The 17,605-nt window shown below is 42.3% G+C and overlaps 2 protein-coding genes across 4 annotated transcripts; one reads left to right on the top strand and one right to left on the bottom strand.

Moving 5' to 3' along the window:
• Window positions 1-2,338: 2,338 nt before the first annotated feature.
• Window positions 2,339-13,432, top strand: mfsd1 (major facilitator superfamily domain containing 1). Of its 2 annotated transcripts, XM_049003593.1 has the most exons (17): window positions 2,339-2,542; window positions 2,873-2,925; window positions 3,502-3,614; window positions 3,940-3,982; window positions 4,161-4,228; window positions 4,595-4,703; window positions 4,922-5,024; window positions 6,637-6,735; window positions 7,327-7,438; window positions 8,017-8,073; window positions 8,367-8,523; window positions 8,837-8,934; window positions 9,092-9,204; window positions 9,427-9,474; window positions 9,564-9,630; window positions 12,299-12,410; window positions 12,679-13,432. In XM_049003593.1, the coding sequence occupies exons 1-17, from the start codon at window positions 2,383-2,385 to the stop codon at window positions 12,736-12,738; spliced, it is 1,572 nt and encodes a 523-aa protein (XP_048859550.1). In that variant the 5' UTR covers window positions 2,339-2,382; the 3' UTR covers window positions 12,739-13,432. The 2 variants fall into 2 exon arrangements, with proteins under 2 accessions (XP_048859550.1, XP_048859551.1); XM_049003594.1 differs by lacking the exons at window positions 12,299-12,410; window positions 12,679-13,432 and adding an exon at window positions 9,928-12,125 and having other exon boundaries at window positions 2,340-2,542.
• Window positions 13,432-16,003, bottom strand: LOC125727040 (P2Y purinoceptor 3-like). 2 transcript variants are annotated; one of them, XM_049003603.1, is made up of 2 exons: window positions 15,885-16,003; window positions 13,432-14,686 (listed from the first exon to the last, which is right to left on the bottom strand). In XM_049003603.1, the coding sequence occupies exons 1-2, from the start codon at window positions 15,963-15,965 to the stop codon at window positions 13,781-13,783; spliced, it is 987 nt and encodes a 328-aa protein (XP_048859560.1). In that variant the 5' UTR covers window positions 15,966-16,003; the 3' UTR covers window positions 13,432-13,780. The 2 variants fall into 2 exon arrangements, with proteins under 2 accessions (XP_048859560.1, XP_048859559.1); XM_049003602.1 differs by having other exon boundaries at window positions 13,432-15,981.
• Between the last annotated feature and the right edge of the window lie 1,602 nt (window positions 16,004-17,605).

Raw genomic sequence — 17,605 nt, 5'->3', positions numbered from 1 at the left:
CTGATGACACAAACCCGACCATCCTATTCAGCAGCCACGTGATATATAACCTTTAGAATTACATTAGTGCGACCCCCCCCCCCCCCCCAGTGTGAAGGGCACATGATTATAATGACCGATTAAATCAGAAAACACGAAATGTAGCCGTCGTACATGTCAAGAATATTTACAGCACTAAAAACACATGACAACCAGCTGCAAACGGTCAAATGGGGGGTCTAAGGATTTACTCAGAGTGTACCTGGTGATTACATGGCCACCAAAGACGACACAGCTTACTAAGTAGTAATGAAAATATAATAATCAGTTTAACACTTCAGACGGAATGAGAAAATCACGACTGCATATTTCACATTTACTCTATAATCACAGATTAGTACGGATTACACTAATTCCATTAGATAAGACTTCATACAAGAGGCATTTCTTAATGGAGACAGAGCGGAATGTGAACAGTGACGTCACCTCAGAACTGAAGATGGCTGGACATGCATTATTCATAAAGCCCCGCAGTTACATTTATTTAAGAAGCCAGTTTGGTCGTATCCCCTTCAGCGCCTCTGGGCTATAAGCGCCAGGAGGTTGCAAACGCCATAGAACTTGTCTTTAATTCGAGACCCTGATTTTTCACAGCATTCACATGGCATGTTAATTAAAATAACAAAATGTGAACCCCCCCCCCCCTTGATAAAAGGGATAATATTTTCATGTGAAATTAATAGGCTGCACTGTCATTACACGGAGGTACGAACACGGGTGATGCCTGTTCGCCACACACAGATTAAATTTACTGACAAATGACCCCCACAGAATGAATTACAGAAGAATCTTAACTGACATCGATAGACGACCTGCCTGGCGACGCTTCTGACAGAGAGGAATTACGAGCAGAAGTAGAAATAAGACATAAAATCAGGATAAAAAAAATCATTCTAACCAATCTGTCCTGTTAATTTTAACCATTAAGAATGTTTGCTGGCTGGACTGATGAGTTCTGTAACACATATTTCAAGATGTGGCACATTGCTTACTGAACTCAACAGCACAGCAGCCTTTCTTAAAAAAATACATTAAATTCTGATGACCTTGTCCATTTATTCAGTTAGTCACCTGACTAATGATGTCACCGGTCATCAGACTTCACAGAAACACACCACAATGAAGGTGTGACACAGGTCAATGTTACAGTCACACGTGCAAATTAGTTGTCCATTTACAATTTACATTTACTGCATTTGTCAGACGCCCTGTCCATGTGACGTCATTACATGGGGCTTCAGGATGGGGGGGGGCACAATGAGCAATGCTTCTCCCCGGCCCCGACACTGAAAAATGCCCTGACTTGAGAGAGCTGCTAAACGTAATGCCACTGACCCTGTATGAAGTGGCTGTGAGTGTGTTCACCTAGCAACCTCAAAAAACAGCAGGAGAACTCTCCCTTCAAAGGAGAAACAGGGTCAATATTAAAACTGACCAATAAGAGAGCGGGGCTGCTTCACAGCTCGTCCTATTTCACCTGTGGGGAGGACGGCTGCCCTCAAGGTGTCATTATTCAAACCTGTACTGCATAAATTAGCGAGCAACGATGCACTCAGTTTAAAATTTGCATGTTAATAAAGCTACCTCACTGCTATTTATACACTGGGACCATGGGCGTGAAATACGGGGGGGTTACATAAAAAAAAAACGGCCAATGTATGCCCCTGGACCCACCTAATTGGGTGGAGACCTCAACTCGAAGTTACGCCAATGACTGGGATATGTATCAATACCGCACAACAGCAAATATATTTAAAAAAAGCAATTCATAACAAATAACTCAGCACCCGTTAATAATGCTCAATAACATCCAAATCACCATTTGTACTCCGTGTTATTAATTATTATTATTGATTTTTCTGTCCCAGTAACAGTGACCCCGGAAGGAAAATATCCAGAAAGAAATTATAATTAAATCAGTAACATTAATTGGTCAGATATACCCAGTAACTGCTAGGAAAGAAACTAAAATACAATCATTTTTTTATACATTCGACATAGTTATAGTAAGAGATGAACTATTCCGATGTTACATTCGAAAGGTCTTGCTACTCGTTTATAATATGCTCAAATTTGAGAAAACGTGGCTTCGAACAAATTAATTAATAACGAAAGAACTAACCTAAATGTTAATGATGAATGCTGAGCACTAAGGACAGAGCTCTGAAAAGGATTTTACTTCTTTATTGCGAGACTGGATCCACAGGGACACCCGCAAATCAGCTGAGCTCGCCGCGATTCACTTGAGTCAGCTGAACTCTCCGTAAGTCACGTGAGTCAGGTCATATGACCAGGCGCTGTTTTGGTTTTCGATATTTTGTCGCGGTCCCGGCCGGGCTGAAAATGGCGGAGAGTTCAGAACGGCAAAGCCTGATGGATGGAGAGGGGGACTCCATCCTCAGCCGCGATGGCGGCTCCTCGAACTCAATGTTGGCCATATGCGATCCGACTCGACTGGCTCATAGATTCGTGGTGTTGCTGTTAATGTGCTTTTTAGGTTTTGGTGAGTGGAGCAGCCGAAAAACGCGACTTTAGGAACTTTATAGAATAAAGTATATCCAGATCCGCGCTGTTGGCTTCATTGGTACCGAAATAAATGATTTTTATTTTTTAAATAACACGTATAGGTAATGCAGTGTAAGGTGTTTAAGTAACGAATGGTGGTATAGGCTACCTTTTACCTATGAGTTTCTGCCTTGGCTGACTAAATTTGGTGGTCTGAGGCGGCGCCTTTTCTGTCAATTATTAATATTTGCGTGTAAATATGATGTTTGAATTTGGTTTACGGGAAAACTGCAGTTTCACCCGACTTTTTCTTCTGCTTCCATCATAGGGAGTTATTTCTGCTATGACAATCCGGCCGCCTTGCAGACGCAGATTAAGCAGGTGAGCTGTCCGCCGTGTCAATACGCATTTCCGATAACAGATACGTGTGAGTCAATTCTGCCTGTCCAAATGTAATGTGTCCGTGCGCTTTTGCAGACACACAACTGTATCACGTTCAAATATAGGATTCCCTAATGTTTTTCTATTGCAATGATTTGCCAGGGGTGAAGTTTGCCCTGTGTATTTTACAGGCTGCATAACTTGATAATTGCTCGGCAACTGAAACACGGCACTTACTCGTTGAAGTACCATTCAAGTCTCTTCTCTTTGCTGGTTCACTTCTCCCTTTACTCTTTTAAAAATGCCTCCCTTTTTCATTTCTTCTGTAAACTGGAACAGCTTGTGTTCCAGGAATTATTTTGCCGACATTTTCAAAGCATGAAAATGGTCTGTAAGGTATTTGCCCTTTCATCGTGTATTTGAGATTATTTTAAAGAGTTGTTGGAATATCACTGCCTCCTGCCCACTGGTTTCTCTCTCTGAAGTCTTTAAAGCCAGCCTGCAGCAGCCGAATTTAATGCACGGTTTAGTAAATAAACTTCTGCCTGTTGTTACACCCCGGACCCTTCGTAACAGGACATGGAGCTGAATACGTCCCAGTTCATGCAGCTGTACGCCTGGTACTCCTGGCCCAATGTCGTCCTATGCTTTCTGGGAGGATTTTTATTGGACAGAGTCTTTGGCATTAGGTGGGTTGAGTCCTATTCCCTTCAAAAGTGCAGTCTGTTAAAACACCCATACTGCATGTAATCCCACTGAATTAGTGTTGCTTCACCAAACTCCTTATGATATGTATGTATTTAGTGAGGATGATACAATTATATATGATAGATAAGTGGATAATTGTCATATGGGCTCCAGACCAGCCCAGGCCATGAATGTTAAATGACGACTCCTTTCAAATAAGATAATTTGTACATACAGCAGTTTTATTGCTCAATATTGCAGACTTAATTATCTTCAGGACCGTGGGTGATGCCTTTTGATTGAGTTGGCACTCCCCTTGTTTTTCAGGCTGGGGACAGTCATCTTCTCCGTCCTTGTGTGTGTTGGACAGGTTGGTAAGCTTGGTGGAAACATTTCAATCCACGTACTGGTCATGCTGGGGTCGCTGGTGCATCCAGCGCAGCGTGCAAATCTGCCTCGGAAACCTCAATCCGTTCCTGCTGATGAAATTTTGAATGTTTTCTTGGAAGTTTAAAGTGCATTTAAAGGCATTTTTTTGTCCCCTTTAGGTCATATTCGCTGCTGGAGCACTTTTCAATGCTTTCTGGTTGATGGAACTTGGACGTTTTGTCTTTGGGTGAGTATTTGGTGAATTTCATTTATTCATTTTGATCAGGCTGTCAGTCTCTTTTAGCTGTTCATAAATGCACAATGCAAAATGTATAATGTTGGCAAGGAGCTGGAAGTGGAGATCTGTTTTTAGCTTGAAGAAATTTGTTAGCTTTCATATCATGATGAAATGATGTGTACAAGTAGCTCTCGCGCCTGTCTTTAGTCCAGTCCAAGTTTTGCCATGTCCGTGTGAATGAAGAGCGACGCTGTGCACACACTGTATAGGCTGATGAGAACTTGCACCTGGTGCATTTTAAATGCATGTGATTTTATATGCAACCAACCAACCAAGCACAGAAAGTAGCTTTTGCGATTCCTTTCTGCACTTCAGCATTGGAGGCGAGTCCTTGGCCGTGGCCCAGAATACCTATGCTGTGAACTGGTTCAAGGGGAGAGGTCTGAACCTTGTGTTCGGCCTTCAGCTCAGCATGGCCCGTCTGGTACAAGCACTGAGATGATTATCTCTCCTATTACTAAGCACGTATTTTACAAATGAAGCAGTGAACCTCCTTATTTTTTTCACTTGAGCATCTAGTTTATTACAATTCATTAATTGTTTCAGCTTTGTGATAATATAAGGTTTGTTAATTTGACTTTCTCTAGTTTAGCTCCCGTTTGTATTGGCTTGCTGCTTGAGGTCCTGCCTCCTCCTTTCCAGGGTAGCACCGTGAACATGAACGTGATGGGACTGGTGTACCACCGAATCTGGGACTGGAGGGGGTCCACGGGCTACTCCACACTGGGCATTGTGCTGATGATTGGTAGGTGCCAGAGCCTCTAGGGCAGGAGTGTCGAACTCCAGTCCTGGGGGCCCGGAGTCCTGTATAACTTAGTGTGGAAGTAAAATTGGACATTGGCAGGCCCGGGAGGTTGGCATATTGGGTCTGTTATTTCTTAGGCCTTAGGCAAGAAGAGATTGTTTTGAATACTGTGTGACGTCGCTTCTCGATAGCTGTCTGCAGTGAGTTCCGCAGACCCTGAGGAAAGCTCGGACCTTGGAGAGGCAGACAACGGAACAAAGGGGGGGGAGAAACCAATTGCAGGAAGAGATTCGAAGCTGCCCCAACTGGTGCACAGCGAGTTATAGCTTTATAAAATAGTTGTGGCAGACAATATATAGCAAGCTATGTGGTATTGCAAATGTATAAGTAATTATGTTACTCATACTAATCATATGTTAACCATGTATTTGCAGTGATTCAATGACAAGGACGTCAATATGTTAATAATTAATCAATGGAACACCCAAACATTAACAGTGAATCAATGTCATGTGATCAGTATCTATATACATATCTCAAGTAGAGTCTAGAAGCCGAGACAGATTCTGGTAAACTGAGCTAGATGGGTGGATTTTACCTTGCCACCAAGGTAAACCAATAGAGCAGAAGAATGGTGTTTGTTATACGTTTGAGCTTGGTTTGTTGGTGTTTCGTGACCAATCAGGATTTAGAAGTCCTGATTGGGAATTGGGAGTTATGGTTTATCAACTGGTTGCTCTGTGTGCTCCGTGTGACTTGGTACCGAGTGCCAGAGTGTGATGAGAGAGAGAGAGAGAGAATGCTGGAATAAAAGAGATTTCCTTTACCTCACCAAACTGAGAGGTCCAGACTTTTATTCTAAGTGTTGTATTTAAAAATTTTTCTACCACATTAGTTCTTTCCCTGTTCCACAACATATGATTCAGCTCAAGAGTTGTTTGGTAATTAACACAAGTAGTTGAATCAGGTGTGTTAAATGAGGGGAAACCCAAAAACTTTGCAAGGCTCTGGCCCCCCAGGAATGAAGTTTGACACCTGTGCTCTAGGGCAGCAGATCATTATTGTATTTGAAATGCTTTGGAAAAGCAGTCACTTCAACGCTTCTGCAAAGAAAGGGAGACCAAAAGTACAGCATAAAAAGTAACTGAGTATGGTAACTTGATACCTGGGTGATCTTTGGTCGTTTTGGTTTTGCATTCCTGCCCATTGACCTTGAACAGAAATATGAGATGGAGTATGATTAGTTTTCTTTGAGCTATTTTGCTTTGTTTCTCTAATAGGCGTTGTAACACGAGTGGCGTAGTAGGACTCTCTGAATTGGTTTATTTGGTGATATACTTATTTATGGCCCTGTCTTTCTCTGAGCATGACACCTTGTTGTGAAATGGAAATCGCTGTCACTCGGCTCTGCAGAATTTCCTCTGGTTCAAAACCTTTCCAGAAAAAAGCATAGATCAGCTGCTTCAAATATCTTTTTACACGTGTACATTGTATTCGCCTTTCAGTGTTTTACATGTTATTCTGTACAGTACAAATCTGCAATTAACGCACAACCTGAGTGATAGTGGATAGGACATAAATGTGTGCTTTATTTCTCTCCCCCCCCACTCAGCTTCCGCTACATGTCTGTTCTCGTTGGCTTGTGCGGTGATCCTTGGCTACCTTGACAAACGGGCTGAACGACTTTTAAACAAAGAAGAGGGCAAAACCGGTGAGTCTTTGGATTAAACAATCCATTCATCCATATTCCAAACCACTTATCCTGCCGGGTCGCGGGGGGTCCGGAGCCTATCCCGGAAGCAACGGGCACGAGGCAGGGAACAACCCTGGATGGGGGGCCAGCCCATCGCAGGGCACACTCATACACCATTCACTCTCACACGCACACCTGCGGGCAATTTAGCAACTCCAATTAGCCTCAGCATGTTTTTGGACTGTGGGGGGAAACCGGAGAACCCGGAGGAAACCCCACGAGGACATGGGGAGGACATGCAAACTCCACACACATGTGACCCAGGCGGAGACTCGAACCCGGGTCGTAGAGGTGTGAGGCAAAAGTGCTAACCACTGCGCCACCATGCCGTCCCTGCAGAATAATCCCTGCATCCAAATTCCCCACAATCCATGGTGGTCATGGTTGAGGAAGGAAATGTGTGGTCTCTCCTTGGTCTAGTGTTGAGCAGAGGTCAAGTTTCGCTTTTGCTTGCATGGCAGTTTTTAATGCTGACTGGGCACAGTAGCTACGCCTTTTGCTTCCTCATTTATGGTGATGCTGTCGTGTTTTTCTTTTCCTGTCTTGCAGGAGAAGTGATCAAGCTGTCTGACGTGAAAGACTTCCCTCTCTCCCTCTGGCTCATCTTCATCATCTGCGTTGGCTACTATGTGGCTGTCTTTCCCTTCATTGGGCTTGGCCAGTGAGTCGCACGTTCTCGTCTGTCTTCCGGCTTTTTTTTTTTTTTTTTTTGGCCAATTCATGCACTGGTTCTACGGCTGGATGGTGATTCTCCAGTTCATGTAGACAGTAACTATGGTAGACTTCGGCCTCCATTTTTAATCGTTCGGCTTATATTTAAAATGTCCCCATAAAACTGGATGCGTAACGTGTGTGTTAACTGAGGCTGAGCTGACCTGGTTTTTTAGATCGGAAAATTACCCGATAAGACGAGTGAGGAAAACGAAAAAGAATCAATACAACAGAGGCATATTGTCAAGTTCAGACTGTCAGATTATTAACTCTCGCTGTCTTGTGGAAACGGAAATATCCCTCCCCATAAGGTACTAAACAAAAGGTACAATTCTCCATCACCAGGCTGTGGATTTGCATTTGATAATTGTGGGGCTGGCATTTGTGCAGGGTCTGGTAAGCTGCTAGGTGCTGGGGTGGGGGCAGGCGAATGGTACAGGCAGGATTAATCATTTCTGTTTGCAGACTGAATGGAAACCTAGCTGTAAGATTCTCATTGTTGACTCTCTCTCCCCCCGCCCCCCCCAGGGTTTTCTTCATTGAAAAGTTCAATTTTTCACAAGCTGAAGCTAGTGCTATTAACAGGTAACCCTCTATTTATTTATTTATTCATTCTTATTTTATACCCTCTGCCATTGGCTGTGTTGCGCAGTACATCTATTAATGTAACGGGGTTTCCTTAAAATCCACATACCTTATGGGATCCGGCAGTTGGAATTTGTGTCAAGACACGTTACTGCTTCTAAACAGTAATCTAGTTTCTCCTTTTACTTGCTTTAACTGAGGCTTTTGTCTGAAACACTGTAGATTGTGATTTGGCCTTAAGTGCTTTTTGCGCAGGCGACATCATGGCCCCTTGACCCCTCTCTTTCTGCCAGTGTTGTGTACATCATCTCAGCCCCAGCATCGCCCATCCTTGGCTTCATGGTGGATAAGACGGGGAGGAACATAATCTGGGTTGTGATGGCCGTTGTCATCACTCTGGCTTCCCATATGATGCTTGCCTTCACCTTCTGGAACCCCTGGATTGCTATGGTGACCCTATATCTGTATTTAACCCATTTCTCCTAACAGTGTTTCAGGTCTTGGCTTATGCCAGTGATGTTACATGTACATGCCTTTCTATATCCCATTGTGTCTAGGGCAGGGGTGACTAGCTATCCCAGGAATGTATGACAAAATTTTGGGCCCTTATTCATTAAACCATAGTTTGGATTAGTGAAACATCATTTCTAGAAGAAAACTAATTAATTACTTGCCCTTGCAGGATGGATGAGGTGATGTTTCTGAAGTTGAGGTAGACGTTTCCCTATGTGTGTTGACATTAGATGCTCTGTATCACCCTCAGAGCCTGCTGGGTGTGTCCTACTCTCTGTTAGCATGTGCTCTGTGGCCCATGGTTGCCTATGTGGTCCCAGAGCACCAGCTGGGAACTGCCTATGGATTGTGAGTATTGCCCATAAATCCATTGCCGGTTTCTCTGGTTAAACTTTGCTGTGGCCCAGTTGTCGTCAACTGGTTGATGTATTATTTCTGGCTGCGGCCTTGGTTTTGTATGCAGTTCCTTGACCGTGACGCTACTCGCTTTCTTCCCTGTCTGCAGCATGCAGTCAATACAGAATCTGGGCCTGGCTCTGATCTCTATGGCGGCGGGGGCCATCCTTGACAGTCGGGGTTACCTGTTCCTTGAGGTCTTCTTCTGTGCCTTTGTCTGCTGTAAGTATTCCATGTGGACATCAGTGGCCAACCTCTTCCCTCACCGGCAGGCATTCTTCCTACCAAGTTCAGTTCAGTTTGCTTTTCCCTGCTGTAGCAGATCTACAGGACATTTTCACTTAATGGTGTAAAATTCATTTGTAATAGTCTTTTTACTCTAGCAACTATACCTGCTATTTCCACTTCTGTGGAATGACTGAATAATCTCCCCTCCCCCACTAGTGGCCCTGATTGCTGTTGTGATGTTGTACTTCCTCAATCTTATCAGAGGTAAGGACGAGAATTGGAATGTCATCATTCTGGAACCATTTAATTCCCATTTTCTGTTCTGATTTTAAAGTCCCTGTTCTCTCATGCAGGAGGAGAACTGAACTTGTCAACATCCGCCAGGGCCGAACTCCACAAGGACAGTCCGTCTGAATCAGAGTGAGTGGAGCGTAACTTTTAGATGGTTGGTGGGCAGTTGTGAATACACCCCCTTGAGGCCAAGTGTGTTTGTGACTGTTGTTGGGAGTGTGTCATCCTTAGTTAAGTGAATTGGAGTTTTTAAAACCTTGCCATGATGACAGGTTCTGGTATGCAATGCTGAGCACTACTTCAGATACTGCCCCAGGTGGCTGGTGTTGTATGCTGCAGGTGCACACGTTTTTCGGTTTTCAGGGTTGTGTATCTCTAAGCATGTTCCGTTTGCGCTAACAGACCCTCTGCTGTAATGTGTTGCAGGTGATGACACTGAGTCATGAGGCTCAAGCTGGCTGTCACCACTGACCTGAGGAGCCTCAGCCTTTGTTTGCCCGGGGCTCCTCCCACAGCACTCACTGGCCACGCCCACATTTTATGCAGACCCCTTCCACAGTGCACATGGGGCTTGCACAGTTTACTCTCCTCCCAGGGTTGTATAGAGAGCTCTGCTCCAGTGCCGCCTTATAATTGTCCCTCCTACACATCGCCCTGCAAAATTTTTACAACCTATTGTTGTTGCACTATCTACATTTAATTTCCAGAGATGCAGACAAAGAGCCAGGTAATAAGGACGAAAGTTGCTTTCCTGAGTTGTGTAAATCAGCTCATTGTACCCTGGTCAGAGCTCTGCAAGTCCCAGGGTGGTGATGGGTGAGCTTAAGGCACATTAATGCTTCACTGTTATGGGCTCTACTCGAATGCCACTTTCCTCTTAAGTGTATGTGTGTGTCCTTGTTCAGTGATCTGTTGTACAAACAGCCCTATTCTGAATGTTAAGCATCTTTTTTTTTTTTTTGTTTTTTTTGCCCGTGGCTTTAATTTTTTTTAAATGTGTCAGATCTTAAAGGTTCTTAAAATGCATACGTGATGGTAACGTCATGCATGCAAAACGGTTCAATCAGCAAATATCTGATTTATTTATATGTAACTGAACATTAGGCTGTGTCACCGTGCTCATTTAATGGATGCGTCTACCCGTTTTCTTAGTTTTACAATGTCAAGCTGCTTGCTGTTCATATCTCTGCTGACTTCAGCATTGAATTGCCAGCTGCAGTTAAAGGTCTGTTCGTGCCGGGATCCCCTTCCAGGCCGTCTGCAATTCTTTTAATGCCATTACTGGGTGGTAACAGCAGGCTTTAACTCAGTCACTGATGTTTGGACATTAGGTGTTACAAAGACTGCTAGGAATGTTATTTGTTCCAAACATGTGGACTCCCTGAGCCGTCCTGGTAACGGCCTTGTGCTCCAGACCAAACTTTTAAAAATTTCAGACAGCGTGAGCTTTGCAGCAAAAACTCCTGCAATACTGAACATGTTAAAATGCTTCTACATTTTGCTTTGAACAGGGGGGTATCCTGTCTAATTTGAGTGGTCTCTGCTCTTCTTTTTTCCTCAACATAATGCGTGCCCAGTTTTTTAAATTAACTACTACATAAAAGCACAGTTTTTATTAAACCGCATCCGTGACAAGGTGCTTGCTTTGTAGTATAACTGTGATCTTATCAAGAACACTGTCAGGAAAAAGAGTACCAATTTGTACCTTTGCTTGTCCCTGGGGCTGTACCCTCAAGGGGTCTGCCAGTTGTACCCTTAGCTGTAGTGAAATGTACCATTTAGTCTAATTAAAGGTACAGAAATGGACTCTGAGGAACATCCCCAAGGTACTAAAATGTTCTCATAGTCCATTTCTTTATCTTAAAAGGTGCAATTACCTACAGCTAAGGGTACAATTGGCAGACCCTTGAGGGTACAGCCCAAGTGACAAGCAAAGGTACAAATTAGTATCTGTTTTTCCTTTTGTCCAGTGGTGAATAAGCGTAACTGATTAGTTTGTACGTGAACGGAATACCAAAAAGGGACTTAATTGGAGTGTTAAAGCAATTTCAATCATCGAATTTTCTTTATCTAATTGGAAGGTTGGCAAATATAGCATGACCTATAACATTGTACTGTTTGTACTGAAGTCCTCCAACTCACAGGGAAATTTGGGGGTTGGTGGCAGGATTGGTACTCCAGTCACCGGGGGGGGGGGGGACCCTCACTGGTTCATTCGGACTTGTGTGGTGCTGAGGTATCACCTGCCACACGGCTGTACTCAGCTTCTCACCCCTGAGGTGGTTTGTCGTGTGGTGGATGCGACAACATGCTGCGATCAGCGCACCCCCCCCCTTAACCATACTATAACATTGGTTGGCTACCTCAGTCATCATGAAGTCTGAGATGTTAATAAATAAAGCAACTATCTGAAACAAAGCATCATTTTAATTATGTCAAGGTGTTTAGTAATGTTAAAATATCAAGTAGATTGTTGCTTCTAAACAGAATTGTTTAATGGGTCAGTTATTGCATAATTTCTACCTTAACAAATGTAAAGAATAGTACATTATCAGATGTATTTGGAATATGAACTGTTCTTATGTTGACTTGCTGTTTGCTAATTAAAATGCATTTTTTACTGATTTTTTTTTTTAGGGTGACCTTTCTGACAAAACAATAAAAATATCAATGAAGCATCCCCAGTTAAGGCTCTTGTTTTGGGATTCGTGTGTGTGCAGAAAACCTTCCAGGTGTGTAGGTGTAGTGACACCGTGAGTGGGGGTTCGGGTGGGTTGAATTCCTCACTGTCTTTCAGGGAGGTAAGACGTCTTAAGAAGAGGAAGGTGGAGGAGGATGAGCTTGCACGACTGAAGCCCTTGTCTGCCTTTGGACTGCGGAACCGCTACCTGTCCAGATTGGGAGCGCAGGTAATCCTTTAGTGTCCTGTCAGAACTGTTCACAGCTTGCTCTCCTACTTTATCATCCTGTCAGGAAAGGTGCTGGTGTTACATTTTTTGGGCAAGTTGTCAGATTTATCTTGTGCAATGTCCAGTTCAATAATGACTGAAATGCCCTCCCTTTCCTGAGCAAAGATTTAAAGTGAGTGGCATTTGTAATTCCTACGTTCTTTCTATGAATCCTGTCTCTTGCATTCTTATATTTAATTTTTGTTTAATGTCCTTCCACCACCTTTAGCTCCCTGATCACTACTGTAGCCACCTTTCATCCCTAGCACATCGGAGTGTCCTTAAATAACGCTCCATGTGTAGCCCGTCCTTGAAGTCAAAGCTTCAGCTCAAAACCGCAGTCCACGTACCCTGCGTCAAGCCCTTCAGAGAACCTTGGTTTATGCAGTGCACAACCTTGGTTTGTATCAAAAGTAGTTTTTCCTTGATCCTGAATTTATGGCCAATTGATCATGAACTCCAGTCTGCTTGAAATGCTTGGAAAAAAAACATGTAATTTCTAGTAATTAAAGAGCAAAATGATAAAATGTTTATTCTTGATAGGAAAGCAAAGTTTATTTTAATGTACATAATGGACTAATGAGAACAAATTGAAATGATTTACATGGAGCAGAATTTAAGTCCTGTTTTTCTGTGGCAGAAAAGTTTACAGTAAACTAGGGAAAAGTTTATATATAATGTAACATAAAAAAATCCATTATGTGCATTTAAGTATTTTCAGGAACATTTCAAGGTGCCTTAATGCGTTTGTTAAAATATGTATTCAAATGTAGTATCATTATAAACAAAACATTGTGGTAATATTTATGGGGTGTCAAACTGAAGTGTTGAATTGGAATGGTCTTTAAACAGGAACTAACTGGCACAGTTGCGAGCCTGTTATCCTAAGGTGGGGCTGGGATTCAGGCTGCTTGGTGACGGGCTTCAAGCCCAGGTTCTCGCACTCTATGGATATTGCCAAATACCAATGTCATTGTGAGGATTTTGTTCCGTTTCAGTTAAAATGTGTAATTACAACAATGCACAGAAAGCTTTTCATATGTTAAATATTTTAAAACAAGGCTTGAACTGTGCCTGTCAATATTTTTATTCCTTGGTAATTGTGGTTATTTATATACAACAGAAGAACATTCTTGAACTTTTCTTCAGTCTTTTTTTTTCAAATAAAAGTTTTTCAGTAACTAGATGTCCTCACTTTCTACATTCCTTTCCTATGTTAGTATGAATTGATTTTTTTTTTTTTTTTTTATGTGTGTATATTTCTGCCAATGCATATGTAGTTTTCCATCCATTTCACTTCTTCATTGCACATGGGACACTAGAAGTGGACTTCAGCTGAGTGTAGCAGTTCCAACATTCTTGAAGACTACATCCAAATATGCACGCTGTGGCATCCCTGAATTGATATTTCCATGTTCGCTGTCCGTTTCGCTTTGCACGGATGGGTGGACCTTCGTCTTGAACAGTTGACTGAGTAGTACTTCGGGGTATTTCTTGGAGCTCGCAAAATAGAGAATTGGGTTGATGCAGCTATTGAAGCTTACAATCGGCCGCCATATTACGTAGGCTTGTATCATCCGCTGGAGAGCGTTGCAATTATTGATCAGGTATGTACGCAAAAAGAGATACATCGTTTTAGTAATATAATGGGGCACAAAACAGATACCAAAAAGGAGACACACAATTATTATGGTGCGGGCAGATTTCCGGCGTATCTCTTGTCCCACCTGAATGTTAGCCTGATTCTGAAGAAGTGTTTTAACCATTGAACAGTAGCAGGTGAAAATGACTAATGTAGGGATGAGGAAGCAGACCACAGTGGTAAACAAGCCATAGGGCAGGTACTGGTGAAAGTCCCCAGGACTTGTCAGGTCGAAGCACACAGTTACATTTTTGATTATACCAGTGTGCGTAAAAGCGAAGGTAGGCAATAGCTCGGTTGCCACCACAATCCATACAAAAGTAGAGAGCACAGCGGCGATACGTTTGGTCTTGTATACTACGGCTTTGATTGGGTAGCACACACCCAGGTAGCGATGCACACTGATGCACATAAGAAACATCATACTGCTGTGCAAGTTCGCAGAGAACGAGAACCGTACCATTCTGCACGCGGTGTCCCCAAAGGGCCAGGCGTCCTCCATTGCGTGGCTGATGATTAGGAGGGGTAAGGTCAGAACGTACAGCAGGTCTGCTACAGCCAGGTTGACCAAGTAGATAACCGAACAGCTCCAGCTCTTGGTTGTGCAGCAGACCAGACAGAGCAGTGTCCCATTCAACACCATCCCCAACACAAACACAAAGCCGTACATCAAGGGTGCAAAAATCTTTCTGTACTCGTCTGGCACATGGCAGTATTCAACATTCTTCCCATTCACATCTTCATATAATTCTGGCATGTGGAAAAAGCGTGCGGTAATCAAAATGCGATTCTGATTTAAAGGCGTTATGGTGTGATGAAAAATAATGCAGAATTGTTATTATTATCATGTGATCCTCCAACGAAGGCCGGAATATGAGATTGAAGTAATTCCAGGACTTGTTCCAGAACAAATCAATGGTCTTTTAAACGCTGTATGGTTTTTATCTCTCTGCGTTAACGCCCCTTAGCGATGTGTGTTTAAATATTGTCTTAACAGCATTCGTGCTCTATGGCAGAACAAGAACGACAGCTGAAACGTGAAGAATATCAAGTCGATTCAGCGTAATTTTAAACACTGCTGTCGGACAACCGAAAGTTATCCGAATAACCGAAAGTTATCGAAAACTCTTCTCTGAAATATTTATTATTAAGTAGCAGAACTGATATTTTAACCTAAGTTAAACATATTTTTTTTAAGTTATACGCGAATATGATTTATAAATACGGTGCAGTATTTTGCATATTCATAGGCGAGTTATATATCTGCCAGAACACCAGCATGCGAATTAAGTGTTGTATATCCAAGTGTGAAAAGTCGATTCTTTTTTGTAACCCTTTTGAAGAGTGCGGGTGAGCTGTTTGTTTGCCACTTATAGTTCTCATTTTTACGCTTTTGGGGGTACAGGACACAAAATTTTACCCGGTTAATGGCGATTGCATTAGTGGTGTTCCTATAGCACAATTTTTTCATTTTACCGCAGACTATTAAGAATCTTTGTAAATTTATCAATGACTCTTCGGATACTTCGGCTAGAGTGGCATTTCCCCCCGGTCTTTTTGTGAAAAATGGTAATAGCATTCATACTAAGCTATAGTCTAAATGAGTCCCCTCGACCCATAGTTTCAGTGCAGTTATGAAGCCGTTGGCTGGTGCACTGGCCTCCTCATTTTTGAATTTTGATTTATAGAGTGCCCAAAAATGTCCACAGCTCGTTTTGCATGGATCATCCCGATAGAGATGTATATCAGTTTTAAATAACTGAATTTCATGTGTGAAATCGCCACTGTTTTACCCCGTATCTCTGTGCTGTATAAAAAAAGCCTTGCAGTATTTTTGAAGATGAACTTCTGCTCCTCCCCGCAGGGCCATCCATCTGGCGGCGGGCGTGAGATTCAGCGACGGCGCGCGGACAGCCTCGCGGCGGGGGGCTCTCTTGCTCCTAGTTACCGCGCAGGTATCAGGCGGGCAAACGAGGGCGCGTGTCTGCCGTATTCTGTAAGTGCCAGGAAAATAACACCTATTACCTGCGAATAAAGGTAAATACCAATAAGACGTTAACAAGGCTTTTTAATGCCGTGGGTTTGGTTCCTCAAATAATTCCGTTTCGGCTTGTGTAATTCGTTGGTAAATTGAGCGGTGATAATAGACGGGCATTGTAAAGGCAGAGCTATTATGAGAAACACAACGTTAATCGATCGCACGCGATAGGATTATTAAACTGGACGCGAGACATTTCAATGGGCCTTTCAGTCGGGAGGAGCTGTCCTTTCAGCACCGCCGCCTGTGCCCAGTACTTTTAATGTACTTTCTCTTAGGACAAAGGACATTACTGTGACATTTCCAGTGAGGACAGTCGGGGTATTTTCCCTTCGAGAATTATAAACTGTAAAAGCTCTTTTTTTGAAAATGTTTTACCGAGTCTGACAAATGCTCTACTATCAGCGTGATGTTGGTCTATCTTGTGTGGAAAAGTGTGATAGCAATCTTGTCTGCCCTTTTTGCTGATTATCTGAAGTAAATGATAAGAAAAAAATAAACAGAATGATTAAAGAATTATGGTTAAGATCATCATTCATCCATGCATCTACCTTTCAACTGCCTCTCCTGTTCGAGGATAATATAATATAATATAATATAATATTGGTAATCTTAACCATTGTTTGCAACATTTTTTAAAAAATATTTTTAAAAATGTAATCCACTTTTGTACAGCATAGCATTCATTAGTTTGGCTAAGGTAATTTTCTACGTAGCCTCAGTAGTTTACATTTACTCAGTAGTTTACAGTGTATAATTGTCTAGACTAGAGATGAATCTACATGCACTTTTTAATTATCATATATCTCCTCTGGATTACAAAGATAAAAGTGTGTCATTTAAAATAACTGGATTTCAAAGACTGCGAGAGGTTACAATAACTATGGCCCTGTAGCTTAGCAACTGCACACACATATCTATCTACATTAATAAAGTCAATATGAGATAACAGTACCTAATTATGATTTACAAGTGATACGATCATCGTTCATTTCACCACCTTTACAGATGTGTTTGGAAAGGGTGAAAAATCAATACCCAGCTGGTAACTGTGGAGGGGATGCTTATATAGCGGAGAATTGTGCTGAAGACAGAAAGAACCTGCTCTGAATGATCATTTCCTAATTGCCTTATGAAATATTTCTATGAATAAAAATGTAGGTTACTGTACTTAACAGTTAAATTCATTCTAAAGCCTATCATCCTTCTCAAGAACAGTTCAAAACTATCATGCGTAAAAGCTTCACTATTTTCTCCTAAATGATATATTTTATATTCGGCTCACATAGTTCATTGCATATGTTAGAATCAGTGGGTGTCCAAACCACACAGATATTAACACAGAATCTTCCATTTACTCAGAATAAAAAATATTCATGGTCAGATAAGCACTGATTCGGTAATTGCACAACATGCAATCCATCCATTTTTATTACTCTTCTTTATTTGACGTTATTAGTTCACCACAATCTCCTA

Source organism: Brienomyrus brachyistius, unplaced genomic scaffold (genome assembly GCF_023856365.1).
Source record: "Brienomyrus brachyistius isolate T26 unplaced genomic scaffold, BBRACH_0.4 scaffold85, whole genome shotgun sequence".
Classification (NCBI taxonomy): Eukaryota; Metazoa; Chordata; class Actinopteri; order Osteoglossiformes; family Mormyridae; genus Brienomyrus; species Brienomyrus brachyistius.
Note: the sequence above shows the minus strand (reverse complement) of the source record. Positions and strands in the feature narration are given on the sequence as shown.

What these genes read in the sequence shown, in the direction of transcription:
- mfsd1 (XM_049003593.1), top strand. Translation starts at nt 2,383, where the DNA reads ATGGCGGAGAGTTCAGAACGGCAAAGCCTGATGGATGGAGAGGGGGAC. An exon ending in AATGTGCTTTTTAGGTTTTG is followed by an intron (nt 2,543 to 2,872) that starts GTGAGTGGAGCA and finishes CTTCCATCATAG; the next exon opens with GGAGTTATTTCTGCTATGAC. An exon ending in GGAACCCCTGGATTGCTATG is followed by an intron (nt 8,524 to 8,836) that starts GTGACCCTATAT and finishes TATCACCCTCAG; the next exon opens with AGCCTGCTGGGTGTGTCCTA.
- LOC125727040 (XM_049003602.1), bottom strand. Translation starts at nt 14,848, where the DNA reads ATGCCAGAATTATATGAAGATGTGAATGGGAAGAATGTTGAATACTGC.